This window comes from Equus quagga, chromosome 22 (assembly GCF_021613505.1).
Source record: "Equus quagga isolate Etosha38 chromosome 22, UCLA_HA_Equagga_1.0, whole genome shotgun sequence".
In the NCBI taxonomy this organism is placed as follows: Eukaryota; Metazoa; Chordata; class Mammalia; order Perissodactyla; family Equidae; genus Equus; species Equus quagga.
This window is the reverse complement of record NC_060288.1, coordinates 4,717,895-4,745,065: the sequence shown is the minus strand read 5'-3', so window position 1 is coordinate 4,745,065 and position 27,171 is coordinate 4,717,895. Positions and strand designations below refer to the sequence as shown.

Sequence of the window (27,171 nt, the reverse complement as noted above, 5' to 3'; positions counted from 1 at the left end):
AATAAAGTAGTAAATATGTAGTGAAATCCTAACACATTTTGCCTTATACAGTAATGATAATGATAATGAGGACATTTGCAGCAGGTTAAAATTCAGGAGTAACTAAATACCAAATGATAATAATATGGAAGAGTGAAAACAAGAGTATAGGGTTAAATGAGCATATGTTGCTAGAAGACTAAGTACCTATTTTATTTAAAATTGTAAAATTAACTACATTTCATTTAATAGTTAAATAAATAATAATATAATTTATTAAAGAATATCACTAAAAGAATATAGCTAGAACATATAATGACCAAATTAACAGAAGGAAAGAAAAAACAATGAAAGCACAATCAATATAATGAAATAAAAGAAAGTAGAAAAAGAAAATATTGGAAAAATATGATAAACTAGAGAAAAATAAAATAGAATTTAGTCTAAATATATCAGCAAACATAAGTATATAAACATATTAAATTCAACTATTGAGAAATTCTTGAGATTACATATTTTTAAATTCCATTGGCAGGCTGCTTTTAAGAGACCAACTAAAATAAAAGATTGAAAGTAAGAAGATAGAAAAGTTATATCATGTAAATCTAATAAATAGAATATTGGTATAGCAGTTATAAAACAGTGAGGACTGAATTTATGACTAAGAAACATGGATGGGGACAAAAATGGTATTTATTAATGATAGAACAGTGCAATATAGGTCAATATAATTAGTTCTCCTCAACTCACAATTATTATAGAAATTTATACATGAGCTTTGTCATATACAATCTGTCAAACGTCAGTCATTGCTTGTTTGTTTACTCAAGCACTACATGAATACAACCCAAGTTGGGTCATTGCTAGGCACTACACATTCTTTTTCTTTAACTAATTATGCATATCCTTTCTCTTATTAGAATCAGCTATTTTATTCTTTGTTTCCTCAGAACAGACTTCCAATAAACATTTATTAAATGAATAAAATATTAATTTACTAGAAACTAAATTACTATATATTAGTAGCCTGGTTTTCAGTGCATTTCTTTACCAATTGCAGCTGTTCAAAAAATATCTAGAAACTGTGTATTATTAATTCATTCTTAATTTTCAACATGTATCTTAAGACGCCTTCTAACTTACTTACCTGCTGGCATATGTGTGAGTGCTGCCTTCCGAGCTGAATATTTAAAAAACAGAAAATAGTGTCTCAAGTTAGTCCTAAGAAGATTGCCAACTGCATGAACAAAAGTCAGGCGATTTTATAAGCAGTATTATCTCTTTTACAAGACTAGTTACGAATAAAGAAAATAATATCCAAAGTTACTGAACAAAGATGCAAATAAACAGCATTCTTATTTACCCACATACCTCATCCACAAAGAGTACAGGTTTCAAATCCCACAGGGAACAGAGTATCAAGAGGGCACAGATTTGCTTATTCTTTATCACTCCTGAATACAGACTATACACAGACCCTGAATGCTTGATTCTGACTTCACACCCCAACTTTTAACTTTTCAGTCATTGATAAAGAAATGTTATATTTTGTAAATGAAAACCCATACTAACTTCTAGACAATCGGGCAACTTCCTCTTTCCATTCCCATTTCCAGTTTACCTGCCATTCCTCACAAAGAGGAGTGGTGAAAAAAAGTAACACAACATTTAATATGCAACTGAGGTTAACAGCAAGAAAAGACTTCTCCTGTGCTAATAAAAATGAAAAGAACTGAGAAATCAGAGGGTAAACAGGAGCTAAAACTGAATGACTGCAGGGGTATCTAAACCAGTGATGTACCTTTGGGACTAGAGATTTCAGAGCCCTTCCTTAGAAGGAGTGGAGGTCCGAGGCCTTCCCTATTACAATAGTGAAGTGGTACTGACAGTTTAACTTTGGACCACAAATTCAACTTACTTGCTACTTAGGGCTTCCTCTTCCTTGGTGAGCCACTTTTTCAAATTATTCCATACAACCGCTATTATGCTTGCTATGACGAGAACAGGTAAACCAATGTAGAGACCTAGAAACCACCAGTTTTTTTCAGCCTTCCTAAAAGCTCTTTCCATGATTAAACCTAAAAATAAAAATACATTTAAAAATCAGAGTAAAAAAATTAAGTTGTCTACTTTTACTTTCAAGTTGCAGCAAACTACAATGTTCTTAATTTTTGTTGCTGTTCAAGGAACATGGAAAATAATAATAGAATCATAATACTTAGGACGATCTCTACAACTTCTCATTAAAAAAAGAATACAAACCAAGTTCCAGAAAGTTCCAAGATATTCTACATTATACAGCAGCTACAGCAAAATCTCACTATAACACTATAAAGTGGGGCCCAAAAACTTCAATGATATGTAATGTGGGACCATGTAATCTCAAGGTTAGCCAACAAATTTGCACTTACAATGTGAATTATTACAGAATTTCACTATATTTGTGCATATCCTGATTTTCTTTATTAGGTTCTTTGCTTTTTGACATTAGGGGTCTGTTTTTATATATGAAGCCACTGCAGTGCTACTAAAACGATACTGGCATAAAAAGATTCAGGAGACTTGATTCCTTATCCTAATTCTACCACTAGTTAGCACCTGGTATAATGACCTTAACATATTCTTTAAGCTCCATGAGGAAAGAGACTTTGTTTTTCTTACTGTACATCCTCATGCCATATGACCCTCACCTGGCATATATTAAGAGTTCAATAAATATTTGTTAAATCAATGAATGAACGACAAAAACTAAAGTCATGGTGAACAAACAGAAAAATCGTGATAGCATCACTTCTGTCATCTCTTTAGCAGCAATTTATGGATTTTTCTTAAACTGTAAATTCCTTCAGATTTGATTTTCTTTATTTCTTCTATAACAGACACACAGTAACAGTGCTAGATGCAGAGTAAATGTTTGTGTAAAGCTGAGATCACAAGATTAATCATAAAGAGGGGAAAGGTTGAAGGATATTCTAAAGGAGAAAGTCAAAGATACCAGTAAATAAAAATGTTAAAGATACTTCCAGCTTAAATTTGAGAGTTAATATTAGAATAAAGAGCAACATTAATAAGACATATTTGGTTTCCATTTCTTGAAAGAAGCCTATTTACCTTTTAATTATAAATACTGGTTTCTAAGTAGCAAAAATCTAATTTTGTTTTTGTGAGATAATATATTTGAGAATTTTATTAACTGGATATGTAAAGATGGATACTTGCTCTGTTTCCCAGGCAATCTAGAAGATTCTCTGCTACGTGTTTGGCAATCTGGAGGGTTGTAGCCAGATTTACAATGGCACGTCAAATTGGAAGTACACACCTAGGATCATTTTTAAAAATTTAAATAATCACTTAAAATATTTTCTCATAGAAAGTAAAATTATCAGACAGATAATCAAGCATACTTTCATATTTTAATCTCTTGTAATTTTGGTTTTTTGATTTATTTACAGAGATAATCCTATAAGTCAAATGCTTGGTTTCTTAGCCTAAAGCACACACATGCAAACACATGAACATACATGCACACACACCAACTAAAAAAGAGCTATAAGTGAGGCTCACAATATATACAACAGGAAAACTTAACATCTTCAAATTTTCATCTAAAAATTTAGGGTGCAATTTCAAAAACACGTTTAAATTCTAATGAGAATGAGACCTTCCCAGTGATGTGCTACAACCAGCTAGTACCAGCTCCCAGAGCTGATTGTGTACATCTCTTGCCAACTCCACATCCAGTGACAGCATATGGTAGCTTGAAGTACTTGCACTTACAAATTAGGACTTTACCCTCCCCCAGGCTCATTGTAAACACTTATGTGCATAACACTGCCCTTAACCAGAATTGGGTTTTGTTTTGCTTGTTTGCTTTTGTTTTCTGATTTTTAAGCAAAGGCTTCTTGTATTCCAAGAGGGCATCAGATACTTAGATACAGCATAACATTGGGAACTGATGGTTTCTGTAATAAATAAATAAATAAATAAATAATAGCAAACACTTTTATGGTGCTTACTGTGTGTGAGTCTTTATTATGAGAACTTATATAGATTTAGTAATTAAATCTTCACAAGATCACTGTGAGTTTAGGATTATTATTATTCCCACTTTACAGATGAAGAAACTGAGGCATAGATATTTAACTTGTCCAAAGTCACACAGCTAACTAAGTGATGAGACAGGATTTAAATCCAAGCAACTTGGTTTCAGAGGCCATGCCCTTGACCACTATGCTATGCTGCCTCTCAAGACACTATAAAACATCGCTCAATTTCTAAAATCTCAATTTAAGAGTATGAATCTAATTTATTTATTTCATGGCTTAAATATGCGTGAAAATAACTGCTCTGTTTGGGATATCCATTGTCCCAGCTTCTGTCATACCACTTTCATGCTGTTGTGTGTGTTTGTGTGTTTACTCTGAAACACGCCACAGAAGTGTTGTTGTCCTTCTCAGGAGACGTTTTGTCAGTTTGTGCTAATAATGTGCTGTTACTTTTGGATCACTTTGTTAAGGTGCTGTCTTCCAAGTTCTTCCACTGTAAGTTATTATCCTTCTATTTGTAATTAATAAGTAATTTGTGAGGAGGTACTTGTGAGATTTTATAAGTATCTTGGTCCTCATAAAACTTTCACCCATTAGTTTTACCATCCATTGATAATTATTGAACTCCATTGTTCCTTCTATATTGATTTTACCATAAGGAAGAGTTTTTACTTATCTCTATTTATTTATTCATTTATTGCTATTAGTAATATATTACTGATACAGTCAAATGGTCTTTGAGAAGGGTGCCAAGACCACTCAGTAGGGAAAGCACCATTCAGAAAATGGTGCTTGGAAAACTGAATATCCAGTGGAAAATAGCGAAGTTTGACCTTTATCTCACATCATATAGAAAAATTAATAAAATGAATTAAAGATCTAAATATAAGGCTTAAGACTAGGAAACTCCTAGAAGAAAACATAGAGGAAAAACTTCATGACATTGGATTTAACAATGATTTCTTGGATGTCACACTAGAAGCACAAGCAACAGAAGTAAAAAATAGACAAATGGGTCTAGAACAAATTTAAAAACCTCTGTGCATCAAAGAACACAACCAACAGAGTGAAAAAGAAATCTATGGAACAGGACAAAAGACTTGAAAATCATATATCTGATTAGGGGTTAATATCCAGAACACACAAAGAACACTTACAACTCAACAACAAAAAAACAAATAACCTGTATAAAAAATGGTCAAAGGGGGGCCAGCCCCAGTGACATAGTGGTTAAGTTCATGTGCTCCACTTTGGTGGCCCAGGGTTCCCTGGTTCGGATCCTGGGTATGGACCAACACACTACTTATCAAGCCATGCTTTGGCAGGCATCCTTCCTCTATAAAATAGAGGAAGATGGGCACAAATGCTAGCTCAGGGCCAATCTTCCTCAGCGGAAAGAAGAGGATTGGAGGTGGATGTTAGCTCAGGGCTAATCTTCCACAAAAAAAAAAAATGGTCAAAAACTTGAATAGATATTTCTCCAAAGATGATATACAAATGGCTAACAAGGATATAAACAGATGTTCAGCATCACCAATCATAAGAGAAATGCAAATGAAAATCACAACAATATCACCATACACCCATTAAGAGGGCTACTATAAAAAATAAGAAAACACAAAATAACAAGGGTTGAGGGGAGAGTGACATTAGCAACATGGTGGAGTGAGCTGTTCCCTTAATGTCTCCTCCTTTGACCTACAACTAAATGGACATTCCTTGACCAATGGAGGAAACCCACATAGTACAACAGGACACCTGAGAGACCCACGCAGCTATACATCTGAAGGTGGATTGACTGGCCCTACAGGAAGTGGTGTAGATAGGTGAGTAATCCCTGCCATTCCCCAGCAACCCTGTGCACGTGCATGAACACTTTCCAGCCTGGTGCAAGTGCCCATAGTACCCCTGCACCCAAAATGTGGGAAGGCACCCCAGGGAGACTGTGGAAAGAGGTAGAGGCAGCCCTCAGCCCACTCATGACTGGTTTCCTGGTGGTGGGGGAACCCATCATGCCCCTGTGGCCCCAAGGAGTGTCCCTGGCTCTGTCCCCACAATGAAGCCAATCCCACCAAGCACAGTGGCTGGTGGGACCACAAGAAGAATTGGCGGCAGATCTACGTGGTGGGGCAAGCACATTCTCAGCCTGTGTGAGCATCCATAGAACTGCTGCACCCTGGAAGTAGGAATGTACCTTGAGGAGACTGGAGGAATATGTGGTGGCAGCCCTTAGCTCACTCATGATCACTTACCTGGCAGTGGGAAAGTCCACCAAACTGCTGTGGCCCCAAGGAGTGGCCCAGGCTCAGACCCCACAAGGAAGCCCCACCCACCAAATACAGTCTACACATCTGCCAAAAAGCCTTCCAGGGCAAGCACCCACAGTACCTCAACAACTTCAAGAAGATGGGGTGGGTCCAGAAACTCTGCTTCTGCTTCCCCTTAGTGGTATTGAGTGGAATCTGTGACCTGATACTACCACAAAAGCACTGACAAAAGATTAGTTCATCAAACACTGTAAGAAACTACAGGAACAATTCAGACCAGAATGAAAATAACAATTCTCCAGAAACCAACCATGAAGGCACAGAAATTTACAATCAAAATGGCAGAAAATTCAAAACAGCTGTCATTAAGAAACTCAACAAATTACAAGAAAACTCAGACAGTTCAATGAGCTCAGGAATAAAGTTAATGAGGAGAAGGAATACTTCACTAAAGAGATTAAAGCTATGAAAAAAAACAAGTAGAAATTCTGGAAATGAAGAACACAATTAATGAAATAAAAATAATCTAGAATCCTTAAAAAATAGAGCTGATGTTATGGAAGAAAGAATTAGAGAGTTAGAGGATACAAATATAGGAATGCTACAGGAGGCAGAGGAGAGACAACTAAGATTTTTTAAAAATGAAGGAATTCTTTGAGAAATATCTGACTCAATTAGGAAAAGCAATATAAGGATTATAGGTATTTCAGAGGGAGAAGAGAGGAAGAAAGGAGAAGAGAGCTTGTTCAAAGAAATAATAGCTGAGAACTTCTCAAACCTGGGGAAGGAACCAGGTTTACAAATACATGAAGCCAATAGAATGCCTAATTGCATCAATCCTAAAAGACCTTCTCCAAGGCATATAATAGTAAAACTGGAAAACATTAACAACAAAGAAATAATATTAAGAGCACTGAGGCAGAAGAAAATAACCTACAAAGAAGCCCATATCAGGCTTTCAGCAGATTTCCTTGCAGAAATCTGACAGGCTAGGAGAGAATGGAATGGTATATTCAAAATACTGAAAGACAAAAACTTTCAGCCACGAATACTCCATCCAGTGAAACTTTCCTTCAGATACAATAGAGCAATATAAGCTTTACCAGATAAACAAAAACAGAGGGAGTTTATCACCACTAAACCTCCCTCACAAAAATGATTAAAGAAGCCCTCATACCAGAAACAAAAAGGCAAACATCTACAAAGTTTTGAGCAAGGAGATAAGCAGACAGACAAAATCAGAAAACTGCAGCTCTATATCAGAACAGGAAAGCAAATACTCAATTATAACTTGAAAGATAAAGGGAAGGAAAGCATCAAAAGTAATTATAAACACTTCAGCTTAGTCACAATCTCACACGATAAAAGAATAATTTGTGACAAAAATAACTCAGAAAGGGAGGAGAAAGGGGGTGGAACCTGCTTAGGCAAAGGAGATAAGAGGCTAGGAGAAATGAACTATTTCATCTACAAGATCTTTTACACAAACCTCAGAGTAATCACTAAAGAAAAAATCAGAGCAGAGCTACAATTCATTAAAAAAAGAGAAAACTGAGAAAACCTCCAAGAAAGACATAAAAATGAAATGGCAGTCAGAAATACAAAGGAAGAGGAACAATGGAAACATAGAACAATTGGAAAACAAGAGATAAAATGGCAGTAGTAAGCCGTTATATATAAATAATCACTCTAAATGTAAACGGATTGAATTATCCAGTCAAAAAACACAGAGGAGTTGGATGGATTTAAAACAAGACCTAATAATATGCTGCCTCCAGAAAACACATCTCAGCTCTAAAGGCAAACATAGGCTCATAGTAAAAGGATGGAAGACAATATTCCAAGCTAATGGCAAACAGAAGAAAGGAGGTGTTGCCACACTTATACCAGACAAAGCAAACTTCAGGTTAAAAATTACAATGAGAGACAAAGAGGGGCAGTATATAATCATAAAAGGGGCATTCCACCAAGAGGACATAACACTTGTACATATATATGCACCTAACACAAGAGCACCAAAGTACAAAAAGCAACTATTAACAGACCTAAGGGGAGAATTTAACAGAAACACAGTAATAGTAGGGGACCTCAACACCCCACTTACATCAATGGATAGATCATCCAGACAGCAAGTCACCAAGGAAATAGCAGATTTAAACAAAACGCTTGATCGAATGGACTTAATAAATTTAGAGAAAGAATTCCATCCCAAAACAGCAGAATATACATTCTTCTCAAGTGTACATGGAATATTCTCAAAGACAGATCATATGTTGGGAAACAAGGCAAGCCTAAATAAATTTAAGAAGACTGAAATCATCTCAAGCATCCTTATCAGCCACAGTGCTATGAAACTTGAAATCAACCTCAAGAAAAAAACAGGGAAAGTCAGAAATATGTGGAGACTAAGCAATATGCTACTGAACAACCATTGGATCAATGAAGAAATCAAAGGAGAAATAAAAAATATACCTGGAAACAAATGAAAGTGTAATTACAATATACCAACTCTTATGGAATGCAGCAAAAGAGGTTCTAAGAGGGAAATTAATAGAAAAATAGGCTTACCTCAACAAACAAGAAAAACCTCAAATAAGTAATCTTAAACTGCACCTAACGGAACTAGAAAAAGAAGAACAAACAAAGCCAAAGTCAGCAGAAGGAGGGAAATAATAAAAATTAGAACAAAAATAAATGAAGCAGAGACAAAGAAAAAACAGCAGAAAGGATTAATGAAACTAAGAGCTGGTTCTTTCAGAAGATAAGCAAAATTGATAAACACTTAACCAGACTCACCAAGAAAAAAAGAGGGAAGGCTCACATAAGTAAAACTAGAAATGAAAGAGGAGAAATTATAATGGATACCACAGAAATACAAAGGATTATAAGAGAATAATATGAAAAACTATACATCCACAAATTGGATAACTTAGCAGAAATGGATGAATTCTTAGACTCATACCACCTCTCAAAACTGAATCAAGAAGAAATAGGGAATGTGAATAGACCAGTAAAGAGATTGAAACCGTAATCAAAAACCTCCCAAAAAACAAAAGTCCAGGACCAGATAGCTCCTCTGGAGAATTCAACCAAACATTCAAAGAAGATTTAGTACCTCCCCCTCTCCAACTATTCCAAAAAATAAAAGACAAAGTGGCATTTCCTAACTCATTTTACAAGGCCAACATCACCCTGATACCAAAACCAGAAAAGGATAACACAAAAAAGTAGAATTACAGGCCAATATCACTGATAAACATACATGCAAAAATCCTCAATAAAATTTTGCCAAATTGAATATAATACATTAAAAGGTATATACACCACACTCAAGTGAGTTTTATCCCAAGGATGCAAGTGTGGTTCAACATCTGCAAATCAATCAATGTGATACATCACATTGAGAACTGAAGAATAAAAATCACATGATCAACTCAATAGATACAGCGAAAGCATTTGACTAGAGTCAGCATCCGTTTATGATAAAACCTCTCATTAAATGGGTACAGAGGAAAGTACCTCAATGTAATAAAGGCCATATACAATAAACCCACAGCTAACACCATACTCAATGGTGAAAAACTGAAAGCTATCCCTCTAAGAACAGGAACCAGACAAGAATGCCCACTTTCAACACTCTTATTCACCATCGTATTGGAAGTCCTTGCCAGAGCAAATAGGCAAGAAAAAGAAAAACTAGGTATCCAAATTGGAAAGGAAGAACTAAAGCTGTCACTATTTGTGGATGGCATGATTTTACAGAGAGAAAACCCTAAAGAATGCACCAAAAAAACTATTAGAAATAGTTAATGAATAAAGAAAGGTTGAAGGGTACAAAATCAACATGCAAAAATCAGTTGCTTCTCTATAAACTGACAACTAACTAGTAGAAAGAGAAATCAAGGATACTATCCTATTTCCAATCACAACAAAAAGAAGAAAATATGAGAATAAATGTAACCAAACAGGTGAAATACCTGTACACTGAAAACTATAAAACATTGTTAAAAGAAATTGAAGAAGACACAAAGAAATGGAAAGATATTCTGTGCTCTTGGGTTGGAAGAATTAATGTAATTAAAAATGTCCATATTACTTAAAGCAATCTACAGATTCAATGCAATCCCAATCAGAATCCAAATGATATTTTCATGCAAATAGAACAAAGAATCCTAACACTTATATGGACCAACAAAAATCCCAAATAGCCAAAGCAATCCTAAGAAAAATGACCAAAGCCAGAGGCGTGACACTGCCTGATTTCAAAATATAGTAATCAAAACAGCATGATACTGGCATAAAAACAGACACAGAATCAATGGAACAGAACCGAGAGCCCAGAAATAAACCCACACATCTATGGACAGCTAATTTTTGACAAAGGAGTCAAGAACATACAATGGAGAAAGGAAAGTCTCTTCAATAAATGGTATTGAGAAAACTGGACAGTCACGTGTAAAAGAATGAAAGTAGATCATTATCTTTCTCCATACACAAAAATTAACTCAAAATGTACTAACGATTTGAATTTAAGACCTGAAATCATAAAACTCCTAGAAGAAAATATAGGTAGTATGCTCTTTGACACAGTCTTAGCAGCCTATTTTCAACTACCATGTCTGACCAGGCAAGGGAAACAACAGAATAAAGAAATAAATAGTACTAGATCAAACTAAAAAGTTCCTGCACAGCAAAGGAAACCATCAACAAAATGAAAAGACAACCCACCAACTGGGAGAAAATATTTGAAAATCTTATATCCGATAAGGGGTTAATATCCAAAATATATAAAGAACTCATATAACTCAACAACAGAAAAAACAAGGAGACTAACGAATTGGCAGCAGAGCTGAGCAGAAATTTTTCCAAAGAAGATATACAGATAGGCAATAGGCATATGAAAAGATGTTCAGTATCACTAATTATTAGGGAAATGCAAATCAAAACCATAATGACATATCCCCTCACACCTGTCAGAATGGTATTATTAAAAAGACAAGAAATAACAAATGGTGAAGTGGATTTGGAGAAAAAGGAACCCTCATACACTGCTGGTGGGAATATAAATTGGTACAGCCACTATGAAAAAGAAAATGGAGATTTTGGTACAGCCACTATGAAAAAGAAAATGGAGATTTCTCAAAAAATTAAAAATAGAAATACCATACGGTCCTGCTTTTCTACTTCTGTGTATTTATCCAAAGAACATGAAAACACTAATTTGAAAAGATATACGCACTGCTATGTTTATTTTAGCATTATTCACAATAGCCAAGACTTGGAAACAACCTAAGTGATCACTAACAGATGAATGGATAAAGAAGACAAGATATAGAATAGAATAGAATACTATTCAGCCATAAAAAAGATAAAATTGTGGGGGCTGGCCAAGTGGCACAGGGGTTAAGTTCACACATTCCTCTTCGGCAGCCCGGGGTTCACCGGGTTGGATCCCGGGTGCGAACCTGTGCACCACTTGTCAGGCCATGCTGTGGCAGGTGTCCCATATATAAAGTAGAGGAAGATGGGCACGGATATTAGCTCAGGGCCAGTCTTCCTCAGCAAAAAAGAGGAGGATTGGCAACAGGGCTAATCTTCCTCAAAAAAACAGACGATAAAGTCTTGCTATTTGTAACAAAACAGATGGACCTTGAGGGTATTATGCTAAGCAAAATAAGTCAGATGGAGAAAGACAAATACTGCAAGATTTCACTCATATTTGGAAGATAAACAAATAACCAAACACATAGATACAAAGAACAGATCAGTGGTTACCAGAGCTGGAGAGGGGTATGAGGAGTGCAAAAGGGGTGACAGGGCACATTTGTATGGTGACGGATGGCAACGAGATTTTTTGATGGTGAACATGATGTAGTCTATACAGAAGTCGAAATATAATGATGTACACCTGGAATTTATCTAATGTTATAAACCAATGTTATCTCAATAAAAATTTTAAAAATTGCAAAACAAATGGAAACAACACAGCAAAAATATTGGGATGGATGGTTAAAGAAGCAGTTCTTCGTGGGAAGTTTATAGTAATGAATGCCTATATTAAGAAAATAGATGATTTCAAATAAACAACCTAACGTTACACCTCGAAGAACTAGAAAAAGGAAAATAAAACCAAGCTGAAAGTTAGCAGAAGAAAGGAAACAACAAAGATCACAGCAAAATAACCAAAAAAGGACCAGGAAAACAATAGAAAAGATCAATGACACTAAGAGCTAGTTTTTGAAAAGACAAACAAGATTGACAAACCTTCAATTAGACTAAGAAAAAAAGAGAACAGAGTGATGTCACCAAGATTGCAACATAAGTTGTTCTCAACTTTACTCCTCCTCACAAGAAGAACAACTAAAAATTATTCATGGAGAAAACACCACTGAGAAAATCCTAGAGCACAGAGGTGAGGCTGAAGCACCCCCTGCACCAACAGAGACCAAGACAGACAGCATCAGAAGGGTAAGAGGAGTAGCTAGGCACTGACTGCACTGCCCCTCACCAAGGCTGGCACAGCACCACACTGAGAGGTCTCCCTAAGGCCTGTGGTTCTTCAAGTGGGTAAAGAAAGCCCAGGGTGGACATCCAGCTCCCCCAGTATTGTCAGTCACTTCTTGGGAATCCCCATTCCAGTCTCACCTCATGAGGACCATGGGCAAATCTGTGGGGCTTGCCCACTGGGATTCTGATTGTGATGGAGAAGGCAGGAGAGGCCTGCAACAACCAGCACTTGGATCATGGCAGACGAAGTTCCTACCTGCAGCACCCAAGTAGTAGTCGCAAGCAATGGCTCTGCTCATCTGCAGAGCTAAGATAGCGGTGCAGTCTGACCAGGGAAGTAGACAGGATGCAGGTCTGCCTAATTTGGGACCTCAAACGAAGAGCGCTGCCACCTCTGGTACGTCCCCTCACCCAGGCAGGGGAGTTGAGTCATACCTCTGTCCACTGCTGAGTGTAGTTCCCAACCCCACATGACTGGAAATGCTGGCCAGGACACCTGAAAGCTGAATTGCCCAGCAACGCTTAAACGGTGACTCCAGCAGGCAGAAAAGATTGTCCGCAGAGCAAAGCTAGTGGCACTGTTCAGCCAGGGAACAGGGAGTGCAGGTCAGCTTCAGTCAACACCACAAAAAGCCTTGCGAAGTTTGTAACCAGCTCCCCTACTCTGCCCAGACAGAAGAGCTAATTCATAGCTCCTCTCACTGTTGAGTGCAGCTCTCATCCCTGCCCACCCGGAGAATCTGACCAGAAGACCTGGAAGGCTGCTTGCAGCTGGACCTACAAGTGGGCCTGGGAAGGGAAGCTAATTCATATTCCCACCCAATGCTGAGTTGTAGCTCCCAGTCCTGCCTAAGCAGAAAGCTTCCTGGCATACCTGGGAGGTTGCATAGCCCAGCAATGCTTAAGCAGAGTGTGCAGCAGGTAGAGGTAATTATCCGCAGAGCAGTGGCCCAATTCAGCAAGGGAAGCTGGGACAAGGGTTGACTTGAGTAGAACCACAAATAAGAGCTTTGCTGAATAGGGGGCATGTTCTCCCACTCCTACCCCATGAATTAGCTGGGTAGCTAATTCATAGCTACAACTACTGCTGAGTGTAATTCCCAGAATCACCTGACCAGACAGTTTGGCTGGAACAACTGGGAAGTTGCTTGGAGGCAGCTCTCCTAGTGTGCCTGGGCAGGGTAGTTAATTCATAGTCCCACCCACTGGTGACTGTAGCTCCCAGGTCCACCAACCAGAAATACTGAGAGGAACATCTGGTAATCTGCTTGGTGTTGGTTTTCCCACTCAGCCCAGGAAAAGGAGTTAATTCATAGCACTCCTCACTGATGAGGAAACCTGCTCAACCAGGAAAACTGACCTAAGCATCTGGGAAGTTGTACAGACCAGCAACACTCGAGTGGAAACTATAGCTGACAGCACTGCCCATCAGCAGATCAAAGCAGGTGGCTTTGTTTAGTCAGAGAACTTGGAGCGTGGTTCAGCTTAAGTCAAGAACCCAAACAAAGAGCCTTGCCAGCCTTAGAGCAAGTTCTGCCACACTGCCCAGATAGGGGAGCTAATACATAGGCTCATCCACTGCTGGGGGTAACTCCCAGCCCCACCTGACAAGGAAGCCTGGTCTGAGCACCTGGGAAATGACTTGGCACAACAGCACTCAAGCAGAGAGACCAGACAGCAACTCTGCTTATCTGCAGAGACAAGCCAGTGACTCCCACCTGGCCAGAGAGTTTGTCAACAAGAGTCTTGTCAGCCTTGGGGCCTGCTCTGCAGCCCGCTACTAGCAGGGAAGCTAATCCTTAGCCCTGTCCATTGGAAAATACAGCCTCCAACCCTTTTAATCAGGAAACCTAATCGAAGCTCTTCAGAATCTCAGTAGCCCATCCTGCAGCCCCAATAACAGCAGCACTTGAATGAAAAACCAAAACTTTGGTTCTGCATCTACAGAGCCAAGACAGTGTTCCCATCAGTCCAGGGAGTTTACAACTCAGGTCTATGTGATTTGATTCCCAAACAAGAGGTTTGTCAGCCTTGGGGCCTATATAGGACCCAGCATGAGCAGGGAAACTAATTTGTAGCCTCACCCACTGCTGAATACAGCCTTCAGCACACTTGACCAGGGGATTTAACTACAGCTCACAGGGGCTAAGTAGCCATATTAGAGCCCTGCTTACAGTGGCACTTGAACAGAAGGCACAACCCAGGGCTTTCTCTAACTGCAGAGCAAAACTCATGGCCCAATCTGAGCAGGAAATACAGTGCATAGTCTAGCCTGATTCAGGTCCCCAAACAACGGCCAGTTCAGGCTTTGGGGGCTGTTAAGCAGCCGTGCCAGAGTAAGGAAGTTAACTCATAGGGCTGCTTACTGCTCAGAATATTACTCAGTCACAACTATCTAGGAAGCCTGGCCAGAGAATCCAGGCAACAAATAAAACTATCCAAAAAAGAAAACCTAAACAGAAATCCTAGAGCTGAAGACCACAAAGATTGAACTGAAGAATTCAATAGACCGCTTCAGCAACAGACTTGATCATTCAGGAGAAAGAATCAGTCATCTATAAGGCAAGACATTTGAAATCAGTCAGAGCAGCAAAAAGGAAAAAGAACAAAAAAGAGTGAAGGAGGCCTTTGGGACTTATGGGACAACATAAAAAGCAACAATATCTGCAATATGGGAATTCCAGAAGAAGAGAAAGAGAAAGGGAAAGAATGTATATTTAAAGCCATAAAGGCTGAAAATTTCCAAAACCTGGGAAGAGAAATGGACATCAGATCTTTGAGACCCAGAAGACTCCAAATAGGTTGAATCTGAATAGGGCTACACCTAATCACATTGTAATTAAATTGTCAATAGTCAAAGACAGAAAGAATTTTGAAAGTAGACAGAGGAAAGTAAAAAGTCACATAAAAGGGAACTCAAATAACACTATCTGTGGATTTCTCAACAGAAACTTTTCAGGTCAAGAGAGAATGGGATGATATAGTCAAAATACTGAAAGAAAAGAACCTGTTATCCAAGAATACTGTACCTGCCAAAAATGTCCTTCAAAAATAAAAGAGAGAGAAAGACTTTCCCAAACAAACAAAAGCTGAAGGAGTTCGTTACCACCAGAACTGCCTTACAAGAAATACTACAGGGAGTTCTTTGCAAGTAAAAGGAGAGTAATTAACATCATAAAAACATAAGTAAGCTTGTATAAAACTCACTGGTAATGGTAAATAAAAGTTACATCCTGTAATATGGTATTAGCAGTGCATAATTCACTTACAACTCTAGTTTAAAAGTTAAAAAGCAAACGTAGTAAAAACAATGATTACTACAGTAATCTGTTATTGGATACATAATATAAAAAGTATGTAAACTCTGACATCAGTTAGATGTCATAGGCCTGGGTACTATAGGCACAGTAGAAAATGTAGATCCTCCAAATGCCCCATCCTATTCCTATGGTGGCCCTTGCGGCCCATAGACAGGGAGTAGGGGAAAATCCCACTAATGCCTGGTATACAGATGCTGGGAACAAGAGGAAACTGCAGCAGCCAGTGGGCTGAACTCAGAGCGATTTGACTCATGATCACTCATAAGCCTTGGCCATTAACTCCTTGGACTGACAGTTGGGTCGTTCTAAAGGGATTAACCCTATGGCTTGGACAATGGGAAGTTGAAGTGTGGATAATCATGAATCAGCCCTTGTGAGGTCAGGATATATGGAAAGACATTTGGGTTTACCTGCAAGAGGCTGAGGTGGTACTCACTGTCCCACATCCCAGTTCATAAGGCACTGACACCCCCTGGCAATCAGGAAGCTGATGCCCTAGCTCAGATATAAGCCCTAGAAACTGACCCTTCAGTAGATATAGCAGGTTGAGTGCATAGGAAGAGTGGCCACCAGTGGGGGGATGGCATATTACCAAGGATGCCAGATTGCCCTTGAACTATATTGACTTCGTTAATGCAGTAACAGCATGTCCTGTGTATTCTTAATAATGCCCAAGGAAACTGTCAAAGGAGTCTGGGGCTATTCACCAGAGTTCCCAACCAGAGAAGGATTGGCAAATTGATGATATTTGTCTCTTCCCTCCTAGTGAGTGTTCTAATTATGCCTTGGTTTGTGTGATACTACATCTGGCCTAATCAGCTTTCCCTTGTTGCCATGCAAACCAGGCTGCCACCATTATGGGATAAGAGAAACTGAGTACCATGTAGAGATACTTTTGTCAAACAGACAATGATTGGAGGTCACATTTCAAAGGCCATGATATGAAAGACTGGGCAAAGAACATTACATTGAATGGAGGTTCCCTCTCCCCTATAACCCACAAGCAGCAGGGTTGGTAGAAAGGAAAAATGGAATATTAAAGCAGCTAAATTACTAACAGATAAACCACCTTGGCCAGGTGGACTAAAGTACTGTCCCAGGCTTTACATTTGAACACTCAACCAGCAGGGCCTGTTGCCCCATAGGCTAGACTGGGGACCCATGCCGAGGAACCCAATACCATAATGGTATGGATTGTGAGAAATGGCTGTTGCCCCAACTCTCACCATGGATCTATGCTATGATACTGAGAACACCAAGCCCCATTATGCCTAGGAAAGGAGTCATCTACTGGAATTTGAAATGGGATGTCCCACCAGGAGGGGTGAGTTACTTCATACCCCTGGGTGAGGGGGAACTACTCCATCTTCACTGGGATCCCATTGTCCTGCTGCAAGCTGAACTTGTTGAAATGCACCATACCTGGAATGGAACACCCACCACTGAAAGAGGAGAGAAGGTGGGGGTCCTGGTCTGGTATATCCTGCCCCCAGTCCATTTCCTCATGCCTGACAGTGCTGACTCCCCCAGCCAACACGCATAGTATGCACAGCCAGGTCAAATTCCTAAAGCTGCAGCCACATTAACCTAAGAATCAGGCCACAAGTGTAATTCTTATAGAAGAGGAACACCTTCCATACAAGTTCCTACTAAATATCTGTGTTTTCGACCTTAGACTGTTCCTGTGGTGTCCTCTCATGGGACGGACACCTGGTGAAAATACCTTTCCACAGTGGACCCACTAGTATGCCCAGCAAAGGAATCAATCCAACTGTTGGTTATGTGGGTAGCTGCCCCTCTCCAGCTCATCAGGATTGCCATGGTGGTGAGAGGACTGGAAGGCCCTAAAGCAGTACATTCAAGAAGAAAAAGCTAGGACTGGCACTCTGAATTTGCCTGATGTTACTAATACTGATCCAGAAACCTGCCTGTGGCACACACTCTCAATAACACTGAGCATGTGGATTCTTTTTTTTCAATCAAACTAAACAGCCAGGCTAAAAAACTGCTGAGTGGAAGGGTCTTAAAAATACCAGCATTAGAGTTATGCATGGCTATGCTCAGATTTGGTATGAGTTTATGTGGCTCACCCTAGATTATGGACATTAGAGCACCCAGCACCCCGACAGTGGGAACAGAAAAATCACTAAACAGAACCAACCCAATTGTACCACGATATGGGATGGATATCACTAGAACTGTGCAGTCATCCTGTCACATTAGAGGATAGCAACTGGTTTGGCACTGACTAATTGCACCACCCAGGTATTTATTGGGAAGCCCCGACTGAGATCCAATGGTTGTGTGGCACAAATGTTTGGCTGTGAATAAATAAGTGTAAGGAATTAATTGTAAGGAAAATCAAAAGTCTCCCAAAGAACAAAAGTCCAGGACTTGAGGCCTTCACTGGTGAATTTTACCCAACATTTAAAGAAGAATAATGCCAATTCTTCTCAAACTCTTCCAAAAATGCAAGGAGAATGTAATACTCTCACATTCATTTCACAAAGCCACATTACCTGATACCAAATCCAGAAAAGGACACTACAAGAAAAGAAAACTACAGGCCAATATCCCTATGAATACAGATGCAAAAATTCTCAATAAAATGCTAGCAAACAAAATTCACATTAAAAGGATCATTCACCATGATCAACTGGGATTTATCCTTAGGATATAAAAATAGTCAACATACACAAATCAATACATGTGTTACATCACATTAATAGAACAAAAGAAAAAAATCATATGATCATTTCAACAGATGCATAAAAAGCATTTGACAAAATTCTACATTCGCTCATGATAAAAATGGTGCAGAAGGAACAAAACTCAGTACAATAAAGACCAGAAAGGCCTATGACAAGTGCACAACTAACACAATACTCAATGATGAAAGGTTGAAAGCTTTTCCTTTAAGATCAGGAACAAGACGAGGGTGACCACTCATCATTCATATTCAACACGGTACTGGAAATGCTAGCTAGGTCAATCATCAAGAAAAAGAAATAAAAGGTGGCAGAATTGAAAAGGAAGAAGCAAAACTGTCTCTGTTTGTAGATGACGTGATTTTATATATAGAAAATCCTAGACTCCACCAAATAACTGTTAGATTGAATCAATGAATTCTTAAAGTTGCAGGATACAAATTTTTTTCATGTGAAGACTGGCACCTGAGCTAATATCTGTTGCCAATCTTTTACTTTCTTCTCCCCAAGTCCCTGCTGTGGCAGGCATATAAAATAGAGGAATATGGGCACAGATGTTAGCTCAGGGCTAATCTTCCTCAGCAAAAAGAGGAAGATTGGCATCATATGTTAGCTCAGGGCTAATCTCCAAAACAAAAAGAAGAGGGATAAAACCAATAGTTTTCCATCACCCCATGTAGTCACAGACACATGAATGATAGCATAATTATCTTCCCTTAATGAACAGGTTAATGTATTTATTGGAATATTTAACACCTCTGAAAAGCACTTAACTGTAATAATAAATTTGTTAAGGTCATCAACAATTTAATTCTATACAATGTTCTGTAAAATTACCTATGGCTCCAAATTTAGTATCCCAATTCAGCTCCATATTGAAGCTAGATAAAACAGAGCCTAGTACATAGTAGGAACCAAATAAATGTTGAATAAATTAGTGAGCGATTCTGAAAGGTGTCCAAGATAGATGCGATCCTGAGAAATATAAATCATGTGCTTACTTACTCCATTGCCATGGCACTTTGCTGAACAATTGTGCAATTGGCTCTGGAGGAACCTTGCTTCTACACATTGCCGATCCACACACAACTAAAGAAAAACACATACAAAAAACAAATTTCCAAGTCAGAGGAGTTCAGCTATGTTAACATTTAAATCAGTAATTTTCAAACATAAGACCATAACCATTCAGTGCAACAAATTTCCATCTAAGTACTGGTTTTGCTACATCCTACAAATTTTATATGTTGTATTTTCATTCTCATTTAGTTCAAAATATTTTTCACTTTCTCTTGAGAATTCTTCTTTGGCACATGTGTTATTTAGACATGTGCTGTTTAATCTCCAAGTATTTTGGGTTTTTCAGATAAGTCTAATGTAAACCATGGACTTTGAGTGATAATGATGTGTCAATGTAGGTTCATCAATTGTAACAAATGTACCACTCTAGTAGGGTTGTGGATTGTGTAGGAGTCTGTGTCCATGTAGGGATAAGGGTTATATGGGAACTCCCTGTATTTTCTGCAAATTTTGATGTGAACCTAAAACTGCTCTAAAAAACAAAGTCTATGTTTAAAAATAAATTTCTTAAAAAAATGATTCAGGCTTCCAATATCCAATTCTGCATGTAAGGAGCCTAGAAGTTTCCACTCCATCCCAACAATAAGTAAAACGCTGAACAGACTGAAAAATCAACAACTCTTCTAGGATCCATGAGAGAAGTGGAGACAGAGGGCAAACCAATGCCCCCCAAGATTGGAGAGACAGACATGCGAACACAAGCAGTCATGAGCAGAAACCACCTCAGGTATCTGGGCCAAGGTAGGAAAACTGGAACTGTAATTGACAAACTGCTGTAGGCTCAGTATGGACAATTCTGAGAGTTAAAAACTCCAGGGGGACCCAGTCATGGGAGACTCCCACAATTTTGTGAGATTTACCTCCAGGAGCTTGACTAGGTTCTCCTAGTAAATATCAGAGAAAAATGTCCTTGCTTTCTGGCAGGAGGAGGGGAAAAGGAACCATTTTGAAACAGTCAGAGCTCTCTGTTCTTCTTAACGAGGCTTGCCCTTAGGAGAAAAAAGTTAACCAGAGTCTATCCAGCTGGGGTTTTACCAACCTAACTGATCTGGGAGAAGTGAAATACCCAATTACAGTCAGCTCTAGCCTTCCGTGTAGGGAGAAGGGAAATATCCAATTCCAGCCCACCTCAGCCATCCTGTCCCACTTAAGGGAGCAGAAAAAAAACTGAGAAACACTTATAAAATTCACAGTCCAGAGGCATAGGCTCACTAAAAGACTAAGACCTAATCATAGGACTAAAGAATGCTTCCTCCACCCCTACATGTCACCACTATATTACTACAGGCCTGCTTGCAGTAGGTCTTTTACCTGGCACATCATGTCTGGTTAACAAGAAAAAATGCAAGGTATACTAAAAGTAAAAAAAACACAATTTGAAGAAACAGAGCAAGCATCAGAACCAGACATGGCAGGGATATTGGAATTATCAGACTAGGAGTTTAAAACAACTAAGAATTAATATGCTAAGGGCTAATAGATGAAGTAGACAGAATGCAAGAACAGACGGGCTATGTAAGCAAAGCAATAGAAATCCTAAGAAAGAACCAAAAATAAATGACAGAGTGAAAAAAAATCACTGTATCAAAAATGAAGTATGCCTTTGATGGGCTTATTAGTACACTGGACACGGCTGAGGAAAGAATCTCTGAGCTAAAAGATATATTAATGGAATCCTCGAAAACCAAAAAGAAAAGAGAACAAAGACTTTAAAAAGTAGCAGAATATCTAAGGACTGTGGGACAACTATGAAAGGTATAACATAAAGTGTAATGGAAATACCAGGAAAAGAAAGAAAGGAACAGAAGAAATATTTGAAAGAATAATGACTGAGAATTACCTCAAATTAATGTCAGACACCAAAGCACAGATCCAGGAAGCTCAGAAAACAAGCAGAAGAATAAATGTCCAGAAAAACTACACCTAGGCATATGATGTTCAAATGACAGAAAAGTAAAGGATAAATCTTGAAAAGCCAGAGTTAAGAAAAAAATATTCTACCTATAGAGGAACAAAGGTAAGAATTACATCCGCCTTCTCCTCAGAAACCACGCAGTCAGAATAGAGTGGAGTGAAATACGTAAACTGTTGACAGAAAAAACCACCAACCTGAATTCTATATACTGAAAAATTATCCTTTAAAAGTGAAGGAGAACTGAAAACTTTCTCAGACAAACAACAAATGAAGGAATTTTTTGCTAGCAGAGCTACCTTGCAAGACATGTTAAAAGAAGCTCTTTGAAGAGAAGGAAAATAATATAGGTCAAAAACTAATACAATGTACAACACCAAGAGTGAATGCTTATGTGAACTATTGTCTTTGTGTGATTCTGATGTGTCAATGTAGGTTTATCAGCTGTAACAAATGTACCATTTTGGTGAGGAATGTTGATAATGTGTGAGGTTATGCTTTCATGGCAGTAGGAAGTACAGGGTAAAGCTCTGTACCTTCCTCTCACTTTTGCTGTGAACCTAAAACTGCTCTAAAAAATACAGTCTTAAAAAATGATTCAGGACAGGAAAGTGGGAGATACAAATGAAACAAGACTGACATAAAAAAACATAAGCAAATAACTTTTTATTATAATTCCCTGAAATCTAACAAAACTATTCCTAAGAGCACAGTTAAGACAGTATCCTATATTCCTTGCACATATCAAAAGTTTGCATAGAATCAAAATCAATTCCATATAATCAGATATATACTGTTTTCATTAAACATGAGCTATTATTAGAGTCCCCTAATAAAGATAATAGAAATTTTTATTAAAATATACTACAGATATCTAACATTCTATTGTGGAATGTGTTAAACATCCAGATACAATCCTTTTAAGTTTAAAATATAATAATCCGAGGATTAAGGATATATTCCAACTCTATTATTTATAGCAATATCAACTTCCCTCAGATGCAATTTTCTTACATGAGTACATCAATATTTTCTAAAGCATTTGAGATTTGTTTCAAGGTTAAAATGAGACTATGTATATGAAAATTATTTTCTTTTAAACATTAAAGCACAGCACAACTCTCTTCAAAGAAGTGGCCTCATAAATCCCTTTCCAATCCAAATAACCCAACCCTTTAAAACTTCAACGTGTTGAGTCTTCTCATTAATTCTTGGCCATGATGGTGAGCCTAACAGCTCCTTTTGGAATGTAGTATCTATTGTCTGCCTATCTCAGTTAAAATTGAGATGAAGAGTCCTGTTACGTAAGAACACTACTGACATAAACAAAATTGTCAAGAATGTTTCATCATATATGATTTACAGTATCCTTAAAAACCATCTGGTAAAATTTGTTCTCATACCTTCTCACTGAGAAGAACAATCCATGTTATAGAAAAGATTCTATTCTTACTAAATTGGTAACTGAATAATATCAAATCATCTGTGGCCTGTTTCTGCCTTTCTTTTTTTTATGGGGGGGGTGAGGGAGATTTATCCTGAGCTAACATCTGTTGCCAATCTACCTCTCTTTTGTATGTGGGTCACCATCTGAGCATGGCTGACAAGTGGTGTAGGTCCACCCCCGGAATCCAAACCCTTGAACCTCAGGCCACCGAAGCAGAGCATGCCAAACTTAACCAGTAGGCCATGAGGTCGGGCCCTGTGTTTCACTTTTTAATTGTTTTGACTGCATGGCCTAAATGTATCTACTGAGCTCCTTGGCATATACCTCATTCAAGAAGGCATTTATGACTCCTGAGCATGAAGAGGAAGCCAGTATTAAGGAGACTATATACTTTACCTACAATAAACTTCATTTAAACTCTAAAACCACTAAAAGTAGCTATCAATACGTACATTTCACTTACTAAATAACTTGTTCAAAATCATCTATCGAGTAAGTGGAAGAGTCAGAATTCAGATCTATGTGCATCTGTCTTTAAAGTCTACACTTTACACTATACTATAGTTCCTCATGAGCAAAGATCTGGTCAGGAATTAATGAGATTTTGAAGTGAATTTATTCCTTCTATGTTTTCTCCAGATTTGGGTCAGCCTCAGAGATAATGAATTATAATAACAATCGATAATAATGCCAAACCTATATTTGACTCTTACTATGTGCTGGGCATCATGTTAAGCACTTTATACTGCTATCTCATTTAATTTCTGCAATGACACATAGAGTAAATGCTATTATTATCCCAACTTTACATACAGTTGCAGAATCTCAGATGGGTTAGGTCATTTGTGAAATGTCAAAAAATAAGAGGTGAAGATTTGATTCTAAGCAGCCTTATCTAAGTTGTACTCTTATCTACAGGGCCACAAAGACACATATATTAGTAGGTGGATTTCTTCTTTCTTCTCCAAAAAGAAAGCAAATTTCCATGTTATGGAGTATTTAACTACAGTATATTCTGAATATCTCTCTCCTCCCCACTCAGCTCCAAAACACTTGGAGTTTCCTTGCTCACAACATCAAAATTCTGAAGGGGATCAAACATTTCCATTTCCTTCTTAATATCTGGAGACCAAGTGAAGCTTATTCATTTCCCCCTTATCCAAATATTTAAGGTTACATAGCACTAGAAATGAATTGAAATTTACACTTAAATGAAAACATTCATTAAAGAAATGAATAAAGCTAGATTTTGAAAAAAATACATTTTAAATCATTTACCCTGCCATCATCACAAATAGCGCCACTATGGACCAACATTGGATCTGGATCATTCACTTGGAGGTCTAGAGTTATACATATAGTATTTCGTACAAAAGCATAAATCACAGCACCATTTTCTTGATAGTAAGGTTTTGTAGAAGGGTAGGTACAAATTAATTTTCCACATATAAGATTCCTACAAACATAATAAAATTATATGATTACTCTACATTGGGCATTTATTAGAAATACTTCAGATTTGCTTTCTTTGACAAAAGTAATAAAAATAAAAAATGGTTCTCCACTTACAGCAATGTATCTAGGGAAAATGTAAAACTTTAACACTAACATTTACAGTAAAATGTAAAAAAGTAGAAGCCATTGATATAAGCTCATCTTTCAATGGTACTAATAGCCTCTTTTTTTTTTTTTGGTTGAGGAAGATTCTCCCTGAGCTAACATCTGTTGCCAATTTCCTCTATTTTGTATGTAAGCCACAGTCACAGTGTGGCCACTGATAGATGAGTGGTTAGGTCCATGCCTGGGAACTGAACATGGGCTGCCAAAGTGGAGAGTGCCAACTTAATCACTAGCCACAGGGGCCAGCCCACTAATAGTCTTTTAGTCACTGTTCAGATTTATATACTTATTGTCAAATAATCAATTCACTCAAGTACTTTATATCCCTCTGAAGAGAGATAAAAAGATAAATAAGTTGTGACCCCTACCCTTAAAAACCTTAGAGTCTGCTACTAAGTGTGACGTAAATCCCATTAAAAGTGATACAAGTGAAATAAACAAATCCTTACAGAGATTTAAGATGAGGACACATTCTAACTTAGCAGTTAGGGAAAACTCCATCGAGAAGAAACCACCTGTGTCAAAGCTTACAAATTAGTAGGATTTCAACAGCCCGAGTAAGGTATTTCTCAACAAAAGTAGCAGCATAAGCAAATCAAGGAAGCATAAAACTACATGGTATGTTTACTAGTCTAAAAATTCCATGAGTACAAGGGCCATGAATGCTTTGCTAACTAGCATCTGGCCCAGTATCCAGCACATAATAGGTTCTTAATAAATGTTTGTGAAAATAAATTCATGTCCAAAATATCAAAGAGGTGGCTCTTCAGATGTAGGGGAAATTAAGTTTCATTTTATAGACACTGGGCAGTCTTCAGCTTGGGCAAGCATTTGAGTGAATGGGGATACTATTTTATTTTTGTAAAAAAATGAGTAGGTTCAGAGAGGAAAGGTGCAATGGGTATTACTAGTTTCAATCTTGGATTGAATTTAGGAGCCTAATGATCATTATATATAAATGTTTAAAAATTAAACGGAAATTTAAGCCTGTAGCACAAGAAAGATGTCAGGGCTATTTTGATTTGAGATTCACTCCCATACGTATGTGATAGTTGAAACCAGTAGAATGAATGCCATATATAGAGAAAAACTAAAAATAGAATCTTATCGAACAGAAAAAAAGTATCTTTAATATTTGCATAGCATACCTCCATCCACAGAATATATATCTGCCTGATTTCTTACCACAGTTCCCAAATCTATCATTATGATTTTGTATTTCTTCATAGCAGGCAAATGGAGCATTTCTTGAACCTGTCAAAGTTAGAAATATATTTAGATTAAAACTCCTTTTCTTTTTCATCTTCCTCCATTTCCTCATACATTATATGTTTCCTTTGACTTTTTCTCTATCTAGTTGAAACATTTTCCTAGTGGAATTGCAAGAAAAGAGAAAGAATTAAAGTGAAAGGCAAAGCTTGTGGTTATTCCTCCTTTTGCTTCATTTTCAGTCATTTCCATCACAAAAGATATTATGAAGAGAGGGGAGAGTTATAGGAGTGTAAACCATGTGAGGGCTCTGTGAAAGGAGGCAATATAGACGTAATACAAGTAACTTATGCTTGTTTTCCTAGATTCTGAGTAGGAACTCATAAAAAGCCAGGTCTATAACAAAATCACATTGAAGAAAATTCATTGTATCTTCAGGAAGTCCCAAATGAAGGAATCAAGATTGCCAACGTATATATTTATCTATTTTCTCCTTCATTACTATATTACGTTTTTACCACTGTGTAAAAAATTACCAAAACAAAATGTTGGCAGTGTAAAACAACATCCATTTATAATGTCACAGTTTCTGCAGGTTAGAAGTCCAGCAAGCACAGGTGAACTCTCTGCACCAGGTCTCACTAGGCTGAAAAAGAGTTATTGGCTGGGACTGCATCTCATCTGAGGCTGGAGTCCTCTTCAGAGCTCATTGCTTGTTGGCATAATTGCATTTATTGCTGCCATAGCTCCATTTTCTTACTAACTATCTGCCAGGAGTTGCTCTTCTCTCCTAGGAACTCCCCTCAGGTCCTAGTCACATGGCCCTCTCACAACATACAACTCATTTCTTCCAAGCCAACAAGAGAATCATTCCAGTACCTCTCATCTTTAAAGGCTCACATGATTAGGTCAAGCCAAGTCAGAATGATCTCTCTTTCATTAATTCAAAGATGACTGATTATATACCTTAATTACATCTTCGAAATTCATTCATCTGTACTATGTAATCTAATCACAGGAATGATATTCCATCATATATTCACTAGTTCTGTCCCAACTCAAAGGAAGGATCATCC

The 27,171-nt window shown here is 37.8% G+C and overlaps 1 protein-coding gene across 1 annotated transcript in view; it reads right to left on the bottom strand.

The window, feature by feature from the left end:
- ADAM32 (ADAM metallopeptidase domain 32) overlaps positions 1 to 27,171 on the bottom strand; it is a 213,656-nt gene that overhangs the window by 13,572 nt on the left and 172,913 nt on the right. Inside the window, exons 13-18 of the mRNA XM_046648808.1 lie at positions 26,035 to 26,140; positions 24,545 to 24,722; positions 19,833 to 19,916; positions 3,199 to 3,298; positions 1,898 to 2,057; positions 1,127 to 1,159 (exon numbers count right to left, since the gene is read on the bottom strand). Coding sequence (XP_046504764.1) covers positions 1,127 to 1,159; positions 1,898 to 2,057; positions 3,199 to 3,298; positions 19,833 to 19,916; positions 24,545 to 24,722; positions 26,035 to 26,140 — 661 coding nt within the window. The remainder of the gene's footprint in view (positions 1 to 1,126; positions 1,160 to 1,897; positions 2,058 to 3,198; positions 3,299 to 19,832; positions 19,917 to 24,544; positions 24,723 to 26,034; positions 26,141 to 27,171) is intronic.